The sequence below is a fragment of the Haematobia irritans genome, chromosome 5 (genome assembly GCF_050003625.1).
Source record: "Haematobia irritans isolate KBUSLIRL chromosome 5, ASM5000362v1, whole genome shotgun sequence".
NCBI classification, from domain to species: domain Eukaryota; kingdom Metazoa; phylum Arthropoda; class Insecta; order Diptera; family Muscidae; genus Haematobia; species Haematobia irritans.
This window is the reverse complement of record NC_134401.1, coordinates 172,007,363-172,022,575: the sequence shown is the minus strand read 5'-3', so window position 1 is coordinate 172,022,575 and position 15,213 is coordinate 172,007,363. Positions and strand designations below refer to the sequence as shown.

Below are 15,213 nucleotides of genomic sequence, written 5' to 3'. Positions count from 1 at the left end.
TCAGTCCCAAGGTATACATCAGCGATATCTATTTCTGTTGTAGCTCCTAGGAGACCCAAGTCAATTTCAAGTTGAAGTAAAATGTAATAAAATAAATATAAAAATAAAAAATATTTCAAGCATCAATATCCAGCTCGTGGGAGCAAGGTAGCTTTAATGTATGTGAAGAGGAAGTGAAAGAAAGATTTCGGACCTTAATCCAGAAGATACAGACATCTATAGAATTAGTTACATGTAGATGCCAAATTATGGGAAGCATATTACCAATATGGACTCTCCATGCCAAAACCGTAGGTTTTCAATTCCCAGGTAGTAGCCTACTCTTCATGTGGGTGTTTCGATAGACACAATACTAAGCCTGAAGCAAGAGTATCGCAAGAGCAATTTACTATGGGGTAATACATTCGTGAAAATGTCAAAATTTCACATATATCCTACCTTCAAAAATGGGGGTTTCAACGTGGTCTCACATCCATGATGATCCATGTATTCCCCGATATTGGCTAACATGGAGGAAAAATGGAAAACAATCCACTTTCTGGTATTGACAGATTATCGATTGAAGATTTTTGAAGTAGAAGAGACAGTCACTTTTGGGAGTGATGGGTGCGATCTATGCTCACTTCAGACAAAAATCTTCGGATCAATTCAGGATAATAATCGATGCAGTTTGTGTGCAATACGAGGTCCTTCACTTCGGCAAAGAAAAAGTTAGCACCACTTCTCCCACCCCGCCATTAACCGAATTTTCTTGAGTTCGTCCCATGTGACTTATTTTGGTTTCTAAAACAGATACTAGCTGGGCCCTGAGGAAACGTATTATTCATACAGATTAAACATATTTTGGAGATTAAGAGTCCCAACAAAAAAATTTGGAAGTTCTTCCAAAGGCACAACTTTAAAAGCACTTCCAGAAGATGTACTCCCAATGATGTTCTTTATTTTAACTATACAGGAAGTTCTTTTCACACAATTTTTTATAACATGTTTTTTTTCATACTTTTAATGGGTAATTTTAACTTTTTTTTTGGTTTCAAATAGGTTGCAAACAGAGTAAGAAGTCATAAAATGGTACAAATTATTTAAATTTTGTCGAAAAAAATGCTAAATCCAATCTAAAAAAATTGCGAATTCTTGATAATATTTGAGGTCAACCGTTTAAGGCAAGAGTTAAAATCCATTAAAAATTATAAAAATTATTTATTTGCCAAAATATCACAGCATTTTTTAACTTACATCCAAAACATTGAATTCGGATCACACCTAAAGAAGTGATGCAAATTCAGTGCACCGGCTGTTGAAATGGAGGACTTCCGTCCTATGACAAGCCCATGTTAAATTCATTGCTTCTGCGTCAATTTTGCAACACTTCCGGATCCAAAAAGAACATTTTAATTACTTTTTTGGCGACTCTTGTTTTGCTGGGTTGTAAACCCCTCTCTTTTTTCAACATTTTTCGGAATATCTGCGTATAACACTGGACTTCTGGAAAGAAATAGCTCTGAAATCGCGCCTGTCCGCTATTATTTACGACCAGAAACGTGATTTATGTGTGAACTGCCTTAAATCGATCATTGTGGTAGCAGTTCTCTTAGAGGGTGATTTGTTTAATTGGACATTATTTAAATGGTTTATCCCACTCCACCTTATCAAGTTCAGCTAATGACATCATTTTGGTGGGCCACATATGATGTCAGTAGCTGACGATCTCTCTACAACCAGAGAAGGAATATGATCACCTCAAACATGTTTCAAGAGCAAAATGTTATTTTTGGATGGTGACCATGTAACATGTTTGTGGCAAAAATGTTGTTTTCTCGGCAAACATAACATGCTTTCAGAAAACAGATACACAATTTCCGAGAAAATAATATGGTTGCAGCGAACATTTTACATGGTCACCATCCAAAAATAACATTTTCCACTTGAAACATGTTTGAGGTGATCATATTCCTTCTCTGGGTGTAGGAATGTCAGTCAGAGGCTTCTTTCAGGATAGTATTCCGTATTTTTTGAGGATTTCGGTGAACAACACAGAATCGTCACTTGCTAGAGCTGATATTGGCAGCTGATGGATAAAAATCAACTGTGGCCACTTTATGGGGATATCAAATATTGACTTTTCCTCTTCAGTCTGAGAGGTGAATATGATTCCAGTTGATTAAGTAGAAGCTCATGTTGCCGTCAATATAAGGTAGAGCACTAAAATCATTTCAGTTTGGACTCTTGCTTCTGTTATTCGTTCGGAAACTTTAAGACAGAGCCTGGTCATTCCCTCAGAGTAGTACTCTGCACTACCTGAAGGTGCATCTGAATCTGGAAATCTATACGCAGGCGGCATAATTGATGGACGTAGTTATATTCTAACCACTAATGTGAATATAGAATCCCGGTTTTACCTCTATGACGTGAAAATTATTGCATTGACTCACAACACAATCAAAATGCGGTTCCACCTTGTAAAACAAAATTCGTTTCTGCGCTTTACACTTGATGATATTACATATGCTACAAATCTTTAATCCATATCTTTCGGCACGTAGAGAAACTGTGAACCATCTTCTTGGCATATGGCTTAATAGAGTTCCGGTACCAATAACTAGCTAAGTTCAATGTCAGTATATCTTCGAATTTTATTATATTTGGGTAATCCGAATTTCTCCAGATAGCGATTACTTGACAGCACAACCGTCTGTTTGAAATATTGAACCGTTGGCCGCATGGACGACCAGATGGATATCTAATGATGCGAAGGATTTATAGCCAGGCAAAAGGGATAGGACATTTTTCATTAGCATGGCTCATTCATTATGTATCTTATAAGGATGTATGAATGAGCTATAAATAGAAACTGGGGTCCCACAACAATGAGATATCCTCAGATACCGTATTAATGAACTAAAAATGGCCAGAAAAGGTTTGCCTTCGATCCAGTTTGATTTGTATCCAAAAAGTCAGCCTTAAAATTCTTAAGTTTACTGAACATCGAGTTTTTAACCAAATAGGATATTTAAAGTCATAAAATCTTTTCGTTCATTTTCATATTCTTAGGAATAGTTTTTTTTTTTTCTGGAGAAAATTCATTTTGCAACGAACAAAGATACTTTTGTCCCCGTTTTTGTGGTTTTTTGATAAATGATTTCCTTAAACTTCATTCTTGTGTTAATCAATAAATCTTAAAACCGCATCCCCCCATATTCATGTATCATGGTTACGCCCATTAAAACACGCATCTCCAAAAATTGCTCATCAATTTCTAATAAATCATGCAACATCTCGACCAACAACAACAACAACAATCACATGATAGATGCTTTAAATGTTGACAGCTGGGCAACTCAAAAACCTCCAAACGATAGATTAATAATTGTAACAACTATCGTTCTCCCTCCACCCACCTTCGGGTCCCTTGATTGGAATGTCCTTTTGACTAATGATCATTTGCCGGACATCTTTAGGAGTTCATCAAAATTGATTTATTGTTGGAGACAACAACAATTTGGTCAATCAAAATATTTCTTTGGTCACATTTACTTTTTCCCTTGCCGGCTGGCTACACACCTTTGTAGGAGAAGTTAGTGCTGATGGGGGACCAATTCCATCTTTCTCTCTCAGGCAATAACTTTGTCTAGGCTACATTCCGTGTATCACTGTATCACTCTGAACATCCTTATTGCTGGCCATAATTCTTGGTGATAGTCGTGTTAGGTGACTTTTATTTGTCGTCCAGCAATCTTTTGGTGAAACTTCAGTTCTGTTCTGTTTTGTTTGTTAGATTTTTTTCATGAAGCATGGGCAAAAAAATCTATGTAAGGACATGGCAAACGGAAACATTAAATCTCTGAAGAATTTTAGTTTAAGCTTCCTCCGTAGATCCACTTTGCTTGACAACGACAACAATGAGAAAAAAGACAACAACATAGAACACAAAACATTTCCTCTTTCCGTTGAAACAACAACTAAAACAACTACAAGGCCAGGACCATAACAAACGAGCTGAACACAAGGATACAACGAAATTTGGTGGGAGAGGGGGCGCGCTGGAAAAGCTGCAAGAGTAAACAGTTAATTTCTATTTAGTTTAGTCCTTTTTTTTCTTTTGCTACAACGAAAATTGATTTAGGACATTGTCGTGTTGGTTGAAACTCCTTTTTGGCTGGTTTACGACCATGTACCAGAGTAATTCATTCTTCATTCAAGCATTTATTCAAGGGTGCTGATGCAGTAGTCACAAGAACCACCACCACCACCACCGTCACCTTACTGTAGTTTGCCAAGGGTGAGGCTATGGAATGTCTTGACTTCCAGGAAACTGACGACATATCACAGTGGTTGCAAATGCCCCATCAAGAATTTCCCAATAATTTCCATCCATAGAGACCCACATTAAATGTAGCGAATAAATTTCCACCAAAAAAAACAAGGACATTTCATTTTCTCGGAATTATTTGTGGCCACCTTGTCTAAATGTGGAGCAATAAAATACCATCTGTTATTTTTTTAGAAATCATGTGAGCATATCATATCCTTGATATTGGTGCGAGTGTTAAAGTACTATGGCGATAATTGTCCTGGGGGTTGTTGGCCATTAATCGTATACATTCAATTAGTCCTTAAGAGTTGAGCAGCGGCCAGTGAGTTGAGGATAGCAATTCCAGCTTCAAATAAGAGCAATGGGCTTTTCCACTTTTCCTTACAATTTTTATGAGCTTCTATCACATAATTAAAGATAGTGAAAATGGATATTTTATAATGAAAAAGGCGTACCCAGTTTCAAAGAGTTTGTCTTTACTTGAATGACTTTGATATTGATTCCGAGCCAAAGAGGCGAGGAATTACTCTAAATATATACTTAAGATGAACTTAATTTTTAAATTAAAGTTTTACGTACTTGCTACTGGTAAATGAATTCCCTTTTTAGATTTTTATTCTTAATTTAGTGTAGAAGTCCTTCATAAATGTGCTGAAATAAAATCACGATTGCAAATCGTGCCAAATATAATTTAACAAAATTTAAAATCTACAAAATTACCAAAAAAAATTTTTTTTTTTTTTGAAGTTTGGGTTAAAAAAAATTTGTTCGAATGAATAAATCATCACTCCAATAAGCGAAAATTTTTTGGGTGTATAAATATTCCTTGAATTATATCAAGTTTTACATGTTTTAACGATTTTAGCCTGATGCAGTTAAACGATTTGTAAATGTAGTCCCAACAACGGCACTATAGCTACCAGAAAGAGACAATTTGCTCACAATGTATCGTATTTTAAAATAAATTACATTCTGTGAAAATTTTATTTCTATTTATTTCTATTGCCAAAACTTTATTTCTATAGAAAATTTTTTAAAAATTTTATTTCCATAGAAAATTTTTTCAAAATTTTATTTCTATAGAATTTTTTTCCAAATTTTATTTCTATAGAATTTTTTTTTTCTAATTATACAACTATTTTTCGAGCTTTATGGACAGATATAGATTAAGGACCATGGTTAATCATGTTCCTTAATCTATATCTGTCCATAAAGCTCGAAAAATAGTTGTATAATTAGATAAAATGCATTTGGACGTAAATTGCCTGTTTCGGTATCAGGCTAACATGAAATATAATATGAAATTTTTTTTTCAAAAATTTATTTCTATAGAAAATTTTGTCAAAATTGTATTTCTTTAGAATATTTTGACAAAATTTTATTTCTAAAAAAACTCTATTTCTATAGAAAATTTTGTCAAAATTTTATTTTTATGGAAATTTTGTCAACATTTTATTTTTAAGGAAATTTTGTCAAAATTTTATTTCTAATTTGGTAACAATTTTATTTCTAATTTGGTAACAATTTTATTTCTAAAAAATTTTGTCAAAATTATTTCTAAGAATTTTTTTATTCAAAATTTTATTTCTATGGAAAATTTTGTTAAAATTTTATTTCTAATGAAAATTTTGTCAAAATTTTATTTCCATAGAAAAATTTTTCAAATATTTATTTCTATAGAAAATTTTGTCAAAATGTTATTTCTATAGAAATTTTGCCAAAACTTTATTTCTATAGAAAATTTTGTCAAAATTTTATTTCCATAGAAATTTTTTTCAAAATTTTATTTCTATAGATTTTTTTTCAAATTTTATTTCTATAGAAATTTTCTTTTCAAAAATTTATTTCTATAGAAAATTTTGTCAAAATTTTATTTCTATAGAAAATTTTCTCAAATTTTGGTTTTATATAAATTGTTGTCAAAATTTTATTTCCATGAAAATTTTGTCAACATTTTATTTCCATAGAAAATTTTTTAAAAATTTTATTTCTATAGATTTTTTCCAAATTTTATTTCCATAGGAATTTTTTTTTAAAATTTATTTCTATAGAAGACTTTGTCAAAATTGTATTTCTATAGAATATTTTGACAAAATTTTATTTCTAAAAAAAAGGTTTATTTCTATAGAAAATTTTGTCAAAATTTTATTTCTAAGGAAATTTGGTAAAAATTTTATTTCTAAAAAATTTTGTCAAAATTATTTCTAAGAAAATTTTTTTCAAAATTTTATTTCCATGAACATTTTGTCAAATTTTTATTTCTATAGAAAATTTTATTAAAATTTTATTTCTATAGAAAATTTTCTCAAATTTTAGTTCTATATAAATTGTTGTCAAAATTGTATTTCCATGAAAATTTTGTCAAAATTTTATTTCTATAGGAGAAATATTGTCAAACTATTATTTTTATAGAAAGGTTGTTTGTCGTAATTTTAAAATAATAAAATTTCGATGTGACTTTTACAAAATAAATTCATCAAAAAATTGTAGTCACCTCTTTCATAGATGCCACATTACTAGTATATCGTGGTCTTTGTAACAATTACAAAATATTGATGTAAGAAATCAAAAATCGTGATTTTACTTGGCTCATTTTGCCAATGCCAAAAATATTGATATTGCCTAGGAGCTATCGAAAACCAATGTTAAAAGTTAAATGTATAGGAAAACAACGCCTCGATAGATAGTTTCACAACTTCAAACTATGTTATTGAGTACTCGGTGGAATGGGCAGAGAAGATTGTGTTTGGGTTGAATTGAAAGGAATCTCATCATAAGAAGCCGAGTGATGGGGGAGTAAAGGCAACACAAAGCAAATTACAATAAAACTACGATGACAAGAAATTTATGTGAGTTGTTTGTTTATTTACGTCTATTTTCGTTCTTCCTTTTTTCTCTTTTCTCTTTGCATTTTTCCTGCGATTACCCTGACGATACAATGTCCTGGATGCTGGCACAACTTTTGTCGTCGTACAACTGCGGCTGGTGTTACATGGGAATTTTTCGCACTGATATCATCTTTCGGCTGTTGGATGTTCTGATATCGTCACACTGGTGTATGGTGGCATGGCTACAATTCACGTGTGCTGCCATCGTACAATGATACACGGCACACGGCCTGGAATGTGGGGGCTTACAATATTTTTCGCTTCATGTTTACAAACTACCAAAACTATCAAACTTTGTGGTGAAACAACAACAACGACATATTTGGTGTGAAAATAATATCATCAACAACAACAACAACGACGACGACGAAAACACCTACACAACTAACGCAACGCGAATGTGTGATTTGCCAAAACACATTGTTCTCCACGTTTGCTGTGTTGTAAATGGCAGAATTGGAAGCGGATTTATTCTACGTACACGAGGGAACAATAAACACATACGCAATGCATTTTACGGTGCCGGTGCCGGCAGATGTACACGACCTCGAATTCTCATGGCAAAGTCTAACAGCTTATCCGGTAAGTTTTTAATACAAACACAACAACCACAACAACAGCTAAGAGCAACAACATCTGTGTGTGTGTAGAAGCAACATTTATCAAATACAGAAACCCAACACCGCCACCCCCACCACACTTATCATTGTAAAGCAAGCGACATCTAGTCAGGCAGACAGACAGTCAGCAAGTAAGCAAGCAAGCAAATAAGCATTAACCGCACAAAGCATTTAAACTCTTACCACAATGACACGCTCATTCATACTACTACCTTGCCACCACCAAACATATCAACACCCACCCACCCACACCCATGTTTTACTACACAACACGATATCACACTCACACCTCATGCCAAGTTCTACACACAACTCTCACTCTCTCTATTTCTCACACCCACTATTCAACTCAATCACATCACACATTGGGTGTGGGGAGTTTTCTGCAAGTGTTGGGAGTATGTGAATGTGCAGTGACTGCAATGATATGTGAGTGAATAAGTGAGTATTTATGTTTGTGGGCTGGCTCAAACATTTGTATCCATTAATGTTTGTTCCACTATGATTCTATCTTTCCAAGTACTTGACTGCTAGTGGCCGTAATGACTGGCTTACTGAGTGAGTGTCTGTTCTTCACAGTCCATCTTTTGAAGAGAGCATATTTTTGGTATATATTAGAGTGGCTTAAATAAATGTTTGTAAAGCATTTAACTCTCCGATGGGTGAGTTAAATGCTTTACATGAAGATTATTGGAATTTAGTTAAATTTTATCCAATGTGAGCAAATGGTCCTTATTTGAATAATTTTTTTATAACGTGAACTAAAAATAAGAAAAAAAAGTTGTATACAAATATAGTACACAATTTTACTAATAAATAAAATAGTTCATATTTTCCTAAAATGGGGAAGCTTGTTTAAATTAATTTCATAAGTCTCTCAAATGAGTAAATTTTACTAAAATTGTATCTGTCTTGAACTTCGTACAGCGAACTCTTTGCCGGACTTCACCTTTGCTACATTTAAAAAAAAAAACTGTATGCCATTAAAGACAATCAAATATCTCTTAATTCTCCCCAGTATATAAGCCACCCTAATATTTAATTGTATTTCAACTTTGTATGTGTATGGGTGTAGCTGTGTATGTATGCGTGGTTTTTGCTATTATTATAAATTTCTATACTTTAGTATTCCCAAGACTTCTCTACCATTTACGTCAAGTGAATTTTGTGGGTGTTGATGTTGCTGCTGCTGCTACTATTGATGATGTTGGTGTTGTTCTTGCTTGCAACCAACCATCCACTCAAAAACCAATTTGCACTCCATTAACCACCAATTTTTTTCTATTTATTTTATTTTTGCTCCTGCTTCATTTTGATGGTTTCCCGGACGGTTTCATACATCCCCATGGTACTCCTTAAACGAAATTGGGTTGGTGGAACAACTTTAGCTACCATATGCAATTACCATCGATTATGACCATGATCAGGAGGCATTGGCATCACCCACCCTTAGTATACCCGAAAAAGGCTATGTGCCACAGCAGGTGGAAACATTCTCAGTGCATTTGCCATGTAGTGGTAATGTCAGTGAACAGGTCCCCCTGAGTGTTAATATGCTGGTGCGGGGACCGCCACGTCACAATGATACCAAATTACATTTTAAGCGTAATAAAATTTGTATCAAAGGTAAGTAGGTAAGGGGTCAGTGGACCAACGGGCACTTTGGTGTTACAGGTCCACTATATACTCCTTTTCAATTACAATTTTCACCTTTTCTAGTCATGTTGCCATCTGAGACGGACGCATGTGTGTGTGCATGAAACTCATCCCATCACTTTGTGGAATAATATTCGTTTCTTTTATTCAATTCAAGGTCTATTTCCAGCTCCAAATCAATCACCGGCTCCCGCTCATGCTCCCTCCCAGGGTCCAGCCTTATTGGGTGCTGCAGCCTGTGCCTTGGGCTTGGTATTGGTAGTGGGCCTTATAGCTAGCACCATGTATCTGAGGGCACGCAAACAGATACGCCAGGATTCATTGCAGTAAGTATCCTTTTATGGGGCCAGACTATTCAGACTAGAATTCAATTACGGATGCATTGCAATGCAAATAAATTCGATTATATCATGGACGGCAATTATTTATCTCATATTTGTAATAGATCCAATGATATCGTACGAGTGTATGTTGCCACAATGTATTATTTTTAATGACGTTAAACAATTTAACTTTGTTGTTTTTGCTATAGCCATAAAATAGGGATAGTCGGTATTGGCTAAAGAGACACAACTCAAAATGAATTGAAAATGGATAAAAGCCATTACGTAGTTAGGCTATAGTAATAATAAATTAGCCTCCTGGAAACATTGGTTCTAGAGTCCAGGTCTCGACTTTTGGACCCACTTGAATTGAAATAAAACGGAAAACAATTTTATAAAAATGATTTTCTATTTTCGTGCAAATGTAAGCTCATGCGGAAGCAAGCAAATATGTATGGGATTCAAAGACTTATCCGAATAAGCTATCACAAATCTGCCCATAATATTTTTACTTCAAACAAAATAAATTTCCTTGAGTTATAAATTATCAAAATTATGAAAAATTCAATTGAAATAAATTTTCAGTTCAATTTGTAACGCATTCGTATATTCAAAGCTGTCTAAAATTCCATCATATAAAGAATGATTATGATGAATAGACTTGAACAACAAATCAGTTTTGGTAGTTTTACAAATTTCCTCGAAAAATTCATAAATCAATTTGACAGTTTTATTGTACAGCATGTGTGTGTGTGTTCAATTTACCTCCAAATGAATTTGGCACAATTGGCAACAGATTGCTGTTGCACCACATGAAGTCAAAATTAAATTAAATTATACGTCAAAAATGGTAACATGCAGAAGTACTTTAGTGGAAATACTTAAAAATTGAAATAAAAGAGCCTTTGTAAAGAGAATGGAATTCCAAGTATTGTTTTTATTTTGTAATAAATATCATAATGTGGGAGTTTCCTGCAAACTTAATTATATTAACTCTTATTAGTAGGCGAATGTAAATATGATGTCTATGGCTGGGTTTTCGTATATGTAACATTTAAGAATTTTGGATATTTTCTGGTAAAATCATAAGATATTTATACAGAGAGTATTAAGAAAACAACAGAACGAAACTATCAAGCAAAACTGCGACAGTAGGTGAGGAAATGTATCTAATGTCATGCAGTTTTTGTCGACGCTTCTCTCAAATATCATACAGTTTGCGTCGGCGTCACCCAGTTCAGTTCTCTGCACTGCTGCAGTAATCATTCCAAGAGTTATGTTGAGCATTTCTCAGTTCTCGCTTGTATCCTCTCAGATTCTTTTTGTAAGCATCCCAATCTTCAGGGGCTCTAGTGGACTTTGCCTTGTTAAAGAGCTTTCTGGAGGATTTCCTCATATTATTTAATTCCGTAGACCACCATGGTGGTCGATTTTCCCCCTTGGCTTCCCTCTGGGGCATGCAGCTTTCAGTGAGATGTTGAAGGCCTTAGTAATCCGCTCCACTACGTGTTCGATATCTTGCACATTTCTCATATTTGTCTCTGTTATTTCCGGTATAATCATATTGAACGATTCCCTATACCTATTCCAGCCAGCTTTCCTAACATTTGGCGGAAATATGGTCTTGGTGGTATGAACATCAAATTTGAAACTGATGTAGCGATGATCTGAGAAGCTGTGTTCACTTAAAACCTGCCACTCAGATATCATTTCATTCAGTTCTTGCGAGGCCAAGGTGATGTTCAAAACCTCTTGCCTGTTCTTTGTGACAAAGGTTGGGGCGTCTCCCTGGTTGCAAACTACCAGATTAGTACGCAAAATAAACTCTATTAGCGACTCTCCCCTTGTATGATGCGCGTTCGCATCGCATCCTATAATGAGTTTCGTCTTTGTTTTCAGTGACTGCTCAACTAAGGTCTTAACGACACATGGAGGCATCTCCCTGACATGTCCCATGTAGACCGAAGATACCCAATATTTGCATTTGGCTATTTCTAAATTGGCAACGACAGTGTCTGCATTGCACATTGAAGGAGGCAGAAACGAGTTAAGCTCGTTTTTAGCAATTATTCAGGCTCGATTTACATCATTACCAGTATACTGCAATAGTACTTAATTCACATATTTTGTTTCTATAAACATATGGTTCTTGAATAAGAACTATGTCTATGTCCCCTTTCATCAGGAGAACTTTTAAGGCAGCACATGCAGCCTTACAATGATGAAGATTTATCTGGAGGATCCGTAGGACCATCGAGATTTTCAACAACCGTTACATCAGCCGCTTCAATCGAGTCATCAAGAATGTCCTCTTCAGAGATCTCGGTGACTCTCGCAATAACCATAGGTTCAACTTTGGTGAGTTCTGAGGCAGTAGAAACCTCCTCACGCATACGGTATCTATCCATGTCTTCAACTTTGGTATCTCCCTCGACTTCGCAAGAGGATCCGCTTACTTCTGATTCAGACAGAGGCTTGTCCATTTCTGAATCCTTTAGCTGATCGTTTTTATACACCTTCATTTGGATATCATGAAAGCCATAACATACACGGCCCTGAGACTTTGCTAGATGTGGCAAAGACTGAGTATTCAATATAAACACTGCATGCTGTCATGGTCCATCCACTTCATCCAAACGGCCAACCTTCCAATCAGCTGTTGGAAGATCTGGATTGCATCGTTTCAGCCTATTTAAAATAGATTCAGGGTCAGAAGGGTTTGCAGGTATCCACGCATGTGCTCTAGGTCTAGCCGGTACGTCTTTCTTCTCGACTAACTCTAGAGCAGCTCCTTCCCAAACTTCACCAATTAGTATCAGGGCAGCTTTAAAACATTCTATAGACCTCTGGTCCTCAAATGCGACTAGCTTAAATCGTCCTTGATACCAACCAGCCTCTTGGTGTCGAGGATCTGGGCCGGGAAACTTTTACAGAACCTATGAGTAGACGACAGACAGAGCATTCTCAATTTCCCCCCATTTTTGCTTTGGAACCATATCGTCCAATGCTCCTTTATTAATGATAGCCATTACAAGGCTGTCTTTGGCAACTGAGGCAATTGATCTTTGATCCCTTTTGGAGGATGGAAGCTCATCCGGCGATCGTTCCCTTTTTCCAGTCTCAAGAATTCCTTGAGCCTATTTTAAGGAATCGCTTTCTTTAGCCGACAATGCGCTTCGGTCGACTGATCCTATCTTCTTTAGGATAAACAAAGCATTTCTGCGTTCCTTGAATCTCTTTCGTGAGGGATTACCTCCTTTTGATGTCGTTATTGTAGAAAAAGTTCGACTTGTCAGAGTGTCGCCACCTGTCGACCCGTCTACAGGTCGACTAATTGGGTCTAACTCTTGGTCATTGCCCAGATTTATAACTCCGGTCGATACCCGTTCACTGGGCCCTGAAGTTAGCAACCCAGTGGATGACTTTGAACTTCGCTGCATGGTGGCTTAATATCCTACCACACTTGAAATTCTTAGAAGGTACCTATTACGTTGAGTTTATCCGCTATTAAAAAAACACGTCCGTTCCGTTCGACGGTTGAATAGATATTCCTTTCCTACTTTTCATTTGATCCAGTGCGAAATTCTGTACTAAATCGCATCGCTTGCGTTGTAGTAAGAGACACCGGCGGAAATGAGTCCGGCACTCATTGTGCTGAAAGTGCTTAAAATTGTTTTCTTAACTTGAAGTTAATAGGGGTCGTCAGTGTATGGTATACAAATCGTATTGATTATGGACCTACATATATAATACTTACGTCGTGTGACTCCAACACAATACACGTTTCGTTTATAAATCATAAACTTTGTGTTGTCAAGTGAATGTGCCAATGCCATTTTGACAAAATCTCTTCCTACATAATCTAGAAAAATGAAATTCTTTTTTGGATTTTTCTCAGGGCGTAGGCTAATTTTTTTTCAGAAAATTGTAATAATTCTACCATTCACTTTTGCTTTTGTACACCTAGAATAAATTTATTTTTATTACCCCTTAAACTAAAATCATCTTTAATAGAGAAAAAGCAAATAAAAAAATGCCTATTTATGGGACTACTATGAGAGAATATATAGATTTTTATAGGGCTCTTATACTCCTACAGGCCATGGTCATAACAAGCAACATTTTATGGCCAAATAATTTTCAAATTACTGAGATATGAGTGTAAAATATTCCCATCAACTCGAATGTTCTTAGGAAATGACTTCCTCCAGAGATAGACAGACAGAGAGAGGTTTGGTAAACCACAGAAAATTATTGCAAATAAATGTGAAATAAAAATCTTGAAATCCTTCTTGAGATTATGAATATAAAGCAAAATTCTCGTTTTCTTACGTTATCCCTTGTGTCATTGGGACTGACTTACTTAATGTCAATACTATTGGCTTTATGCCATACACTCACACAAGCACAGAATAAATTGTTTGAGGAATATAAGAAATGTCTTACTGCCTCTATTAGTCGCCCCTAAAGCTTCAATCTTTTTTTTTGTGGGAGGAGAAAGTTGAACAAATTACCTTGAATGGCTTAGAAGTAATTTGTGTCATTTCGGAACATATTTTTATTATTATTAATATAATTTATTTATCTTATTAAGCAAACACATTTAAACTGTCTTAAATCACTGTATATTGCCTGGCAGTCAGCCTTTGTCATTTTTATATTAACCAAAGATTTGCCCTCTGATTAATTGGCCTAATTAATCCTGATTATTTCTTTATGTCTCTTTCTGTGTTCTCCCTCTGCTTTGTTTTTGACGTTGGTTTGTTTAGCACCAGTTTTACGACAGCAGCTTATGGTAGTCACCAGAATGTCTTCATACGTCTGGATCCCCTGGGACGACCACCAAGTGCGAACAGTGGTTCCTATGCCACTATAGCTAGTCTCAATAAATATCCCCTGGAGACCAAGAAGTCCTGCAACATATTTGAAAGTAAGTTGTCTACTCTTCATCGATACATATGGAAATATCCCCCAAAGGAGGAAGGGTGGATGCTCTCCACATCATTTGTTTTTGCTACAACCACAAAAAGGATAAAACATTCACTCTAATGTTGACAACATATTCTTCTTTTACCTATTCTCTTCGCATTTTGCAGAGTTCCGTAGCTCACCCACACCATCACCATATGCAACAGCTCTGCTGCCCATGGGCGATCAGATAGCAGAGACAATTTATTCCAAACCAGAATCGGTGTGTCCCTCGAGAATATCCTACTATGCCTCGTCTCAACTAACACAGGTATGTACTCCACCATATCGTTCATAGATCTATGTACGTAATTCTATCGGGCCTTAATCCATTTGATTGTAACTTACCACCAAAGGATGGTGGTGGTGAAAGCCAGTAAATGGGGGGGGGGGGGGGGAAGGAAAAAGCAATTATAAAACTTTTACCAGAAGTGCATGGCAAAATA

General features: G+C 35.4%; 1 protein-coding gene across 3 annotated transcripts in view; it reads left to right on the top strand.

The window, feature by feature from the left end:
* Positions 1-15,213, top strand: part of Drl-2 (tyrosine-protein kinase derailed 2) — a 251,743-nt gene that overhangs the window by 133,157 nt on the left and 103,373 nt on the right. Inside the window, exons 1-6 of one of the 3 annotated variants that reach the window (XM_075310863.1) lie at positions 6,830-7,161; positions 7,655-7,782; positions 9,209-9,446; positions 9,634-9,802; positions 14,569-14,729; positions 14,896-15,038. In XM_075310863.1, the coding sequence (XP_075166978.1) occupies positions 7,708-7,782; positions 9,209-9,446; positions 9,634-9,802; positions 14,569-14,729; positions 14,896-15,038 (786 nt within the window). In that variant the 5' untranslated portion in view covers positions 6,830-7,161; positions 7,655-7,707. Of the gene's footprint in view, positions 1-6,829; positions 7,162-7,654; positions 7,783-9,208; positions 9,447-9,633; positions 9,803-14,568; positions 14,730-14,895; positions 15,039-15,213 lie in introns of those variants that run through there. The other 2 variants (XM_075310862.1, XM_075310860.1) reach the window with 2 other exon arrangements.